General features: G+C 36.3%; 1 protein-coding gene across 1 annotated transcript; it reads right to left on the bottom strand.

The window, feature by feature from the left end:
• Positions 1 to 1,202: 1,202 nt before the first annotated feature.
• Positions 1,203 to 10,721, bottom strand: LOC143577853 (trafficking protein particle complex II-specific subunit 120 homolog). The gene is made up of 10 exons (XM_077061576.1): positions 10,291 to 10,721; positions 9,161 to 9,367; positions 8,876 to 9,058; positions 8,648 to 8,757; positions 8,270 to 8,329; positions 7,675 to 7,963; positions 7,296 to 7,588; positions 4,760 to 5,637; positions 3,464 to 4,291; positions 1,203 to 1,716 (listed from the first exon to the last, which is right to left on the bottom strand). The coding sequence occupies exons 1-10, from the start codon at positions 10,702 to 10,704 to the stop codon at positions 1,496 to 1,498; spliced, it is 3,483 nt and encodes a 1,160-aa protein (XP_076917691.1). The 5' UTR covers positions 10,705 to 10,721; the 3' UTR covers positions 1,203 to 1,495.
• Between the last annotated feature and the right edge of the window lie 747 nt (positions 10,722 to 11,468).

Genomic DNA, 11,468 nt, shown 5'->3' with positions numbered 1-11,468 from the left:
ACAATATGCATTGCATCATTTATCATTCTTATTTGGGGGCAATATGAGTTGTGAGTCGGTTCAAAATGTAAAAAAAGAGATGTTTTATAGAAAAACAAAGACCACGGTCCGTATCATAGAAGGTTGTTGAGTCAGGTTTAAGTCGAGTTCTGGTTTGAGCCACCAATCTAAACCAACTTTTATGTAACTTCATTAGACAAAATATTGTGTGAGAAAAATTGGAATCAAGATTCATATTTATTTTTAGGAAAATTGGATTTTAATAATCCCAACTTAATGCAGTTGGCCAATAATAATCCCAACTTTGAAAATAGTTGTCACTGGTCCTAACTTTCACACTATTTGTTTTCATTGATCCTTCGTTAAAAAAAACTTAACGGCGTTAAGTTTTTTTCAAATTTCAAACTGATATTTTAGGGCTTTTGATCGGAATGAGAATACGAGTCGATTGATGTAAAACTTACCTCCAAACTGTGGTCCAAACAACTAAAGGATGCTTCAATTCGGGTGTTTAAATTATTAATTTACAAAAATCAAGATGTTTGAAGCGCCGTTTCAAGTTAAGTTTTACATCAATCGACTCGTATCCTCATTCCGATCAAAAGCCCTAAAATATCAGTTTCAAATTTGAAAAAAACTTAACGTCGTTAAGTTTTTTTTAACGAAGGTTCAATGAAAACAAATAGTGTGAAAGTTGGGACCAATGAAAGCTATTTTCAAAGTTGGGATTATTATTGGCCAACTGCATTAAGTTGGGATTATTAAAATCCAATTTTCCTTATTTTTAATATCCGTATAAATAACATTAGAAAAGGGCTGGAATTGAAAAAATATTTGTTCTAGCTTGTTATTAAAACATAAGAAAAGCAAGTGTCTCTTCGATTAGAAATAAAAAAGGATGAGATGACTTATCATCAAAAGACTTTTACGTTTCTCATGTACCAAATATGACTTTTTACTTTCTTGGATATACAAACGGCTTCCAACACAACCAAAAAAAAAATTTAGATTCATTGGTTTCGGGTTTGGTATAAACAACTCTGATCGGTTTCAAGGCACACCCGTAAACACTTTGCCTAAATGGGACATTAAAGTGACCCAATTTATTTATTAAATGTGACATGACAACCCAAACCCTGATTATTAGGCCTAAACTTTTGTCTATCAGCAATGAGCAACATACTGTTACATTAAGTCGTTAACCACCTACCAACGGTAATCAGCACCATTTTTAGGGCCACAATTATGATTTAAAAAAATCATACCAGACTATCAACGTAACAGTAACAGTAAAGTCCTCAAATACACACAGGGTTTTGACCGATAACTAGTTATCACGAGTGACGAAAAAGGTTCAAAATGTTACAACAGGGTACAAACAAATGCACATACTCACCACATACATACATGTATATATGTATGCATGCATGTTTTATATATATAAATGAGATATGAGACAGAGAAGCTGGTTGTTTGTATGCAACACGAAGGTGGTTTAGATAGTACCGTTTACGCGAACATGATAAGGTGGGCCCCTACAAAAGATTGGTTCATCAGGTGAAGAAGACGGTGCACGAGCCCTCAAGATTTCATTAGGATCGTCTATAACCGCAGCAGCCAATAACGTGTACTCGCCCGGGACGAGAAAATACAAACAAAACGAATGTTTGATCTCTTCCAGAGGAGGAACATCCACCTTCATGCCACTTAAAGCACCTACCACATTTATAATATCATACGAAAATAAAAGGCGAGTCATTGTTATCAAAGTAATAACAGCGGTGTTCACGGTCTGCTTTTTTATAGTTTTTAGGTCAAACCGTAAGCAAACCATTAGTGAAAGTTTTTGGCAAATGTAAACCAAAACCGAAATATTGAAAACTAAAACCGGGCCAAACCAAACTGTTACTGTTTGGTTTAACCGGTTGGACTAATCAGGCATTTATAATTATAAAATAAAAAATGAAAAAAGGTAACATTACATAATAGTAACCAAGTTTCCTAAATGTCCCACTAAAGTCACTTAAAGTTCATTAGGTATTCCAATCTTGCATTAACTTTTTATAAATGTTAATTTTGAAAAAAAAATTAAGCGAGGCAGATGAAACATATATGAATCTTGAATACTTTTTTACATTTTGATTTAAATTGAACACTTATGAAACTTGGTTGTTATTTAGTGAATTCGTTTTCTTCATTATTACCTCATGCTTCAAATAGCTGGGGAAAAATCATTCGGTTTACAATAATCAAAATTCATATATGCCTCACTTAATTTTAAAATTTTTGAAAATTTATAGGAAAGGGAAAAAACTACACATGATTGGAACACTTAACGAAACTTGAGTGACTTTAGAGGAGCCAAAAAACTTAAGCGGATTTAGTGGAACACCTGGATAACTCAATTACTAGTGTAGAGTTTTCCCTAAAAAAATACATAATATACAATTAAAATAAAGAAGTGATATTGTTCCAAGAGTTAAAACTTAAAAGACCGACTCCATGTGTATAAAATAGTAACCAAAATTTGAAATTGTTCAATCAGGTCACTCATAAAAAATTATGTTCCAATCAGGTCACTAAAGTTTCCTTTGTGTTCTAATCCGAGATATTTTACCTAGATAGCAGGTTATTTAGGTTTCTTTATATATTTTAATAGTTTGACATTGCATAATATATTTTTTTAATTGAAAAAATTGGTAAAAATTGAGAAATAACTTTTAAATTGTGAAATATTTAAAAAAAAAGAAGAAAGAAATCACCCTTTTTTTAAGTTACAGTTTTCTTTTATAAGAAACATATTTTTTTAGAAAGATTTCAAAAAGATAGTTAGGTGATATTAAAGTATTTAATAATGGGATTATTAATTGCTTCCATACCAAAAAAAATTAGGAGCATGTTAATTATATTGTAATTTTTTACATTTTTGCATATATTTTTTTTTTGCAATTTAAAAATTATTTTTCTTAATTTTTACTATTTTTTTCAATTTTCAAAAAAATATTATGCAATCTCAAACTATTTAAAAATAAAAATAAAACCTAGATAACCTAATATCCAGGTAAAATATCTAGGATTGAACACAAAAAGAAACTCTAGTGGCCTGATTGGAACAAAATATTTTATGAGTGACCTAATTGAACCAATTTCAAAACTTGGTTACTATTCTATAGAGTAATCCCCATCTTTTATAATAACTAAAAGCACAAGATATAATAAGTTACATCGCCCAAATCCTACAGTCAGGTTTGGTGTTTTCCAACCGGTTTTGAGGATCAAACATAAACTAAGCAGAACAGTACAGTTCAGTTTGAAAACTCCCAAACCTACTGACCAAAAAAATTTTAAAAAAATTGACCGGAAACCAAACCAATGACCAATTCAGGCGGTTTCACGGTGATTTCAAACCGAACCATAAACACCCTGGTTAAAAACCAATTAGAGGACTAGAAGTTAGTCTTACCAGACCACAGAACAGCAGAATTGGCACCTTCAATGCAGTTTTCACCTGCAACATCTCTACACGTAATATTAAGATTCATACTGATAGATTCCTTCGTGTTATTCCGAACCAAAACCTCCATCGGTGTCATGTCATGTGCCAACACATCACCGCCACCCTTAGAGTTAACTTCTTTCACAAGCCTGAAACTGAAGGTCAAAGGATCTGGTAATAAAACATCCATAATAGATGTCTGCAGGGCTGCTTGCGTGGCATCCTTAATATGTAACTCTCCTGAACTGTTCCGTCCTGATACCCACCTAACCTTAATCTTTGAAATCAGCTTCTTTATATAAGCATTCAGTTCCGCTTTCTTCTTTTTCTCTGAGGTTTTACTATCCCCATTTGATAATGAATTGTTTGCAAGAAAAGAACCGTCAAGAACGGGTAGTTTAAAGTGTTCTAGTGGGATTAACACTCGCGCGCTATATTCTCTGTCGATTCTTGTTTTCGGGTAATCAAATTCAGAAGAATTTTCTTCACTTTCCAGCTGGACCGAGACACCGACTTCAAACACGACATCTGTTGGGTTAGATAACTCGAGTTCTAGAAATCTTAGGCCCCAGCTTCCTCTATAGGGGTCGATTTTCACCAAGCGATCAGCAGAATTATTACCCAGTGAACTGTTTGAAATCTCACCCACGTGGGCAGGGATTTCCATTGACAGGAGACGAGCTTTCACAAAAGATAAGCCCTGTAAAACGCACACGTTTAAGGGAGTAACGAGGCGTCGTCCAGGTGGCACAACACTAACACTTTCTTCCAGCTGTCCTTGATTCTCTGCAGGACCTGTCTCGCAAAACAGGTAGCAGAGGTAAATACTAAAAGTTGAAAGTCACCTAAAGTTAAATTTGAAAGCATACCCCTTCCATATTTTTTTATTTTATATTTATAAATTAGATTATTTTGTGATTACATCCAAAGCTATTTATTAAAAAAAAATTGTATTATTCGTGGTCAACCCAACCCAAACTGATCACCTAAACTATGTCTTTATCGTGGACAACCTTCTAAATCATTTTACTTGTAGATTAAAAATAGTATTGTAAAATTACTGTTTATGTAATCATAATTAACGCACAACCATTATTCATCAAAGAAACTAAACAATAACAAAAAGGTGCTACCGGGTCAACCCGACCCGGCCCCTTTTGAGCTGTTATCCAACTCGCTCTCATATTGCTACTTATAGCACGAGCCTTATAAAGAAAAACATTATTGATAATACCATTAGACTAGAAGCTTTTATTAAATTACCTGCATAATGTATCAATAACATTGGGCTGCTTGCATCCTTTATCGGCCTTGTAACGTTAACCGATGTGCTCTTACTAGCAACAGCATCATGATCCACCAACCCAAGCTGCCAAGCTTTTAAAGTAACAGGTATAGTCACTTCAGCACCAGGCTTTAACGGAAGTGCAGACTTCAATGCTTCATAGCCAATAGATATAACAGAATCTTGATTTTTCCCAGATAACGATATATGTGCCTGCTCAACCGCCACTGTACCAGCATTAGCCACACTTATCCAAAGGTCACGAATCTCTCCTTCATACAATATAACTGCACCATCACCCCCAACAATGTGTGAAACCAACAATGGCAGTGGAGGTACAACTGTAATGTTTGGTACAACTGTCGTTTTCAGCTTCCCAGACCCACAGCATCGAAATGGATCAGAAATCACAAGCCCTTGTGCAGCTCCAAGAAGCAGATTGTCAACATCCTTGAAGAAATGCTCAGTGATTACGCCAAAACAATGAACAAGGCATCCGGGGATACTAACGGGTCCCACTTTAGTTGGAATTCCAGATAAGCTGATTACTTTAGAAGAGTTAGGGGGGAGCGTGACACTGATTGGAAAAGCATCAAAGTTTCCAGAATGAACGGAAAGATATATGCTGTTGACCAGTAAGTCAAAGCCACAAGGGTTCGCTAATTCAACCAGCATTTGAACTGGTTCTCCAACAACCCAAACGAGTTCTTGCTTATTGTTATTGACTGAATCTCCTTTGCTGAATGGTGTGTAAATGAAAGGTCCAGATGGAGCTGATCCGGTCCACCAATCCTCTCTACCGGAATTTCTTTTTATAATGTCCATCTGTGACGGATGCAGAGGAAGGGAATGCAACCTGGTTATCAAGAATGATATTTAGTAATATAGACCAGAATAGTTTAAATAAAAGAAACACAGAACCATGGAAGTATAGGATAACTATGATAGGACATCTAAAGATAAAGAAACTTAATAATGATACATTTGCATGCCATATATACATACACACGTGTATATGTGTGATGCTATTTTGTCAGTGACAGCTAGTAACATAGTATCATAGACAAACATGGCTAAAGCTAATTGCTCCAATTCACATCATATTTTCTCAAATTGCTTTGACCATCAGATCCCACCAGATCAGACCGGTCGTTAAAATCAACATATGAACCGACTAATTGCCATTGAATGCTTGCTCCCCTTGAAATAGTGACTGTTTTTTTTTTCTTTCTTTTTTTTTGGTTCTTTGTTAGCTTTACTTGATAATATAAAAATAATCATTCTAGTTTGATGGGCCTTTTGAGTTTTATTTATGTTTGATTGCTTTGTTCTACTTTCAAATATGTTTATGCTTTGGTGGTAGCCTAGATCTTGGTTTAGGGAAGCGCAAGGTGCTCCAAGACGTTTTGATCCCAAAAGCCAGGGCGTGAGGCTCGTGCATCACAGACGTGAAGCGTGCCTTAGATGATAAAAATAATCTAAGCCCTTAGATAACAAAATAAAGGGACAAGAATCCAATATTCAAGTAACCACATGTGAATATACCAATGGACATAGTGTACGTCTTCATTTAGATGTGAATATGCCAATGCAAATGTGCACACTTTTATTCTTATGTGATTTACAATATACTCGCGTATGATTGCCCAATATTGGTCATAAAATCTCTTGATAAAAGAGCGTAAATCGGTTCCCTGGATATCAAGCCTTTTGTGGATCTCAAATAAACCTGCCCCATCTGGCAGTACAGGTTAAGTATGTTGACTTTATTTCTTGGTTTTGACTTACCACTGACTTAAACCGATTGCCCACATTGACCCTAGTTTTCCTACCAACGACTATTAGCCAAAGCCCTGAAACTTAATGCTCTAAGCTATGCAGTCAATATTGGTGAAATATCAGTCAGAATATAGGTACAGATAATATCGGCGATATTGACCGATATTTCACTGGTTTCCCAATATCAGTGTTTTAAGTCTTAATTGTCAATTGCTAGTGTTCAATGTTAGTGCTTTAAGTCTTAATCAGTTCCTACAAGCTACAATTGTTTGTTTTGCAAGTTGCAAAAGGATAATTTGTCGGGTAGGAGAGTATACTGAATTGCTATGTTAAATTGCTATATATATATAAATTATGCATGATACTAAATTACCGATCCACCGCGATAACCAGTATCTCAAATATCGGTCATTGACCGATATCTGATATTTTTCCGCATTTACTGATTAGGCCCTAAGAGCTCAGAACATCTCACACAACTGAAAAGAGCTGACAACAAAAGTAACAATTATATGCGCTTTATAAGTCTTGACTACTATCCAGCTAGTTCTTTTTAAGTAAAAATTTTCCAGCATGTTACGTATTAGTAGAGAAGTATGTCATCACTCAAGCAGCCCTTAAAGAAATAGCAACTGGCTTGGCTTGTAATTAGTTAGTTTGGGGTATCTTAACAATTGGATACAAATGTTCATGTGCCTTTTTCTTAACAATGATATTCATTTAATGTAAAGTTACCTCACAAAAGGTAAAGCAGGATCAGCACAATGAGTTCCAGAAGGAAGTCTTTCAGCTGAATTGTTGAGTGCACTCGCAAGCCCATTTTGACCTGAAGGTGTTATTAATGGATAATAAGATCTTAATAGGCGTGCAGCTGCACTCCACGCAGCAAGCGGGTCTCCAGCACGAACAGCTGAGAGAAGTATCTCCTTTAGTACAACCATCTGCAGCGTGCTCCATTGTGACTCAAATAAAGATACCACCAAGTGATGATGCATCTTTCCACCATCGGCAATAGATGGCCCAACATCCTTGTATGAAAAAAAAATGCCATTACCTAATATTCTTTTGGTTGTTAAAAATGCATCATATGAAGATATATGACCGAAAAACTCACATTAAAAACAGAATGTTTGGGAATGGAAGCTCGACTTTGGACACGATAAGCTTTTGTAGTTAGGGCCAGTACTTGCATGGCACTTATGGAAGCCAAATTGTTTTCTTGTTGCAAGTATAACTGAGCCACCTGTCTAGAAAAAAAGGCAGCTTTTCTGTGGTAGCCGAGAGTTCCATATAAACGGGCTATCTCAATGTATAATATCAGTCTATCACTTGCATCAATTAAAGACTTTGCTCCATCTGCAGCAGAAGTCAAAAGCTCCACTACCTCTTTAGCCAGCTCACGTCTGAAACACAAACAATCAAATCTGGGTATATACACCGAAACATGTAAACATAATCAAGTAAAGATGGTAAAAAGAGAAACAAAAACACTAAGTATTACACAGTTTGATTATATATAATTTCACAAAATGAACAACTCTGCCTCTTAATGAAGAAAACATTGTATACCTTGATTAATTTACAATATCATACAAAACTGAGTTTGATGTCCACACAAAAATGAAAACAATAGATAGAACAAATCACAGCAGCCATGAAACAAAACCTACAGGAGAAATAATAACAAATAAAAAGTTTTGGGAATATACCTGCACAGAAATCTTGCCAATTTCAGAGTAGCTTCCAGTTCAAAACTGAGAGGTGAGACCCTGTATAAAGTTGATAAGTAGATGAAATATATGCATATTCATAAGAAGCTTAAGCAGAATATGCTAACAAGATCCCGATCTGTATTTAACTCTCCACCAGAACATAAACATCTTATTAGAATAAATTTTTAAAAACACTAAAAGTCCCAAACAAACTTTCAAAAACCACCGCCACTTCAGTTCAGCTACTTTAAATAAAAAATTGCAAGTATAGAGCTTCTAAATTGAGATTAATTTTACTTCGTGTTATAAAGGGAGGTTTATATCATGTGCATATGCTAAAAATGTTACCAGTGTGTGTAATTTGTAAGTATCTACCTCTGAGCATTGTCTTGTATAAATGACTTCCTGTAATGCACAATCACACTGTTGTAGCGAAACTTGACCTCCTCCTCTATAACTTGGTCCTTATGAACTTCTTTATCCATCTTATAGCACATAAACAATGTTACTAGGGTAAGGGCATGAATAATAAGATCTAGATACCAAATGCTAGCATACTGATTTACTATATTTTTATAATAATTGATCCTTTCACATGCTTACCAACAAGGCACAAACACCACCCTCCAATGCGCCAGCATACCAAAAATAATCCCCAGTCAACCTGGCAAGTTCTAAAGCAGTAGAATAATGGTTATTGGCATCAACAGGTGATCCAGCTAGTAAACAATAATCTCCAATTGTTTTCTGTGCTCTACCAAGTCTCCTCTTTTTTGCTTTAATCACCTGAAACAATTGATCAAGTTGGTAAAGTTATAATTCTCAAAGCATGCACTTGAAATTAAGAATTTAGCCATTATTTATAATCAGGACACCTAAAACATAAACCTCCTCTGAGCTGAGACTGGCTTGAGAATCTAAAGGTGTCTTTAGAATGGTCCCACCAGATTCTGCTTGAAGAACCCACTTTTCAAATTCCATTAAAAGTGAAGCAGCAATGTCTTGCATCATTGTTTGCAAGTGAATTTCTTGAGTCCGTTGATCAGCAGGAGGAAACAAAGCCAGCTTATTTCCTCTGTCCTTCCCATCCACTAGCTGCAATATAAGATAACAAAAACACTGGTGAGACATGTTACTAGGATTCAATATTTTTAAGGTAAAATATACCAGCACTTGCAATAATGATCACAAATCAACAAAAACCTTTGAAACAAACTGAAACAAGACCATCAATTAGTTAACCCCTAGCAACCAGTATTATTTTGACTTATGAGTCAAGCTGCAAGTCTGCAACTTCAATCGTTTTCTGACTTCTTAAAAATGAACAAAAATTATGTTACTGCTCAAAGAAAAACATTTCTCTAGCTTTTGTGTTACATCTAATATGTAGAAGGTTTCGACCAAGAAAAGCAAGAACAGAGTGTTGATTGCACTCTATGTTAATGTTCCCTGATTTGGTTATGCACTTGGAGTAAAAGAAAATACACAGCAACGCAAATTTGAATGACAACGTATATGCATGTGCAATTGTGAATGCAGGTAAGTGCATGCACGTCTCACTAGTCAGTACCAGTCAAACCATGCAGAAAGCTGCAATTAAACTCTTCAGTTGTAAAATCATATAAAAAATGATCTTCCAGCCACAAATTTGTGCAACTGGAGGAAACGAGTCCTTGACATTCACTTCTACAATGAATTTCATCATTAACCTTAATCCATAAGTTACTTAACTAATCTTTTTAACTTTGTTTTCTAACCAGTTCTCAAATATCCAGATGGAGATTAAAAAACATTTAAAATTTAACCAGTTAAAACCAACTCTTCGACATTAAAGAGAAACAACGCACATTGCTATTTAACTATAAACACAATTCAGCCGGTCGTCAATGTATCCCCGATTGCTTAGCTAAAGCATGAGAATGAGATCATCATCAACCATTAACCGACTCACCTAAACATAAGGCACTAAAAATTGGATCAGCTAACAACTAAACCCTAAGTAATACCAGAAGCACAACCTGTTTGTCAGCAGGAGCGAAAGCGAAACAGCGTTGCACAAGGGCGGAGGCGTATCCCTTGCAGGCGAGGTCAAAGTGATGGAGAACGGCATCGAGATCCGGATTGTTGGGGCAGTGGCAGATGCCGATAACGGCGTGGATTTTGCGATTGGACTGGAAGTCCTCCCAGGGGCTGGGGGGCGATCCGCCGAGGATGAAGTTGAAGCGGAGGGAGCCGGAGTGCCAGGGCTGGTGGGAGAAAGGAGACTTCTGGTGCTCAGTGTAGAACGGACTGATGGAGGACAGCTGGATGACGTGGTGCCGCGCCAGAAGCATCGACGCGTACTTGCGGAACAGCTGGGCCTGGACTTGGCCGATCGGGATCACGGCGATCCGGATCATGGAACTACTGTCGATGCTCACATCTGGCTCCATCGCCGGTAACTGCACTTCACTCCTAAACTAAAACTAGATCTCTGGTTGCGGACTTGCTGGTTAGATTCATAAACCGGAGAATGAATTTCTTACTTTCGCCACAAATCAGATGCGATTGCTTCAGTTTTCCTTTTCTTTTATTTACCTTATATTTCTTTTAATATTTATCGTTGATGGAGCTTGCAGAAATAAGAATGTTACGTTGGATGTCTGGGCACACAAGGTTAGATCGAGTAAGAAACGTTGTGTTTCGGGAGAGATTAGGGGTAGCGAACATAGCAGACAAGATAAAAAAGTGGAGATTGAGATGGTTTGGACATGTGAAGAGAAGACAGACGACGAATCCTGTTAGATCCGTAAAAAACATTACTATAGAAGGGAGGAGGGGTAGAGGACGACCTAAATTGACGTGGGATAAGAGGTTTAAGCATGATTTGATAGACCTGAACCTCTCCGAGGACATAGTTGAGGATAGGAATTCGTGGAGAAGTAGAATTAAAGTTAAGGATTTTTAGAATAAAAGAATACCTTAGGGCTTCTATTGACCGTATTTTGGTCACACACCATAATAGTATATTCTTTCCATATATTATTATTATTATTATTACTATTATGCTGTTGAACGTTGACTTTCTTTGTATCACTTCACATATGTAATTTAGAGTTGAGGGTCTCTCTGAAAATCACATCTTTATCTCTTTGGATAGAGGTACGGTGTGCCTACATCCCACCCTCCCCAGACCCTACCTATAGTTTTGCTGTTG

The sequence above is a fragment of the Bidens hawaiensis genome, unplaced genomic scaffold (genome assembly GCF_021521415.1).
Source record: "Bidens hawaiensis isolate Kalapana, Puna unplaced genomic scaffold, B.hawaiensis_p1.1 tig00028833_1, whole genome shotgun sequence".
Lineage (NCBI taxonomy): Eukaryota > Viridiplantae > Streptophyta > Magnoliopsida > Asterales > Asteraceae > Bidens > Bidens hawaiensis.
The sequence above is the reverse complement of the archived record's forward strand: the minus strand, read 5'-3'. Positions and strand labels throughout refer to the sequence as shown.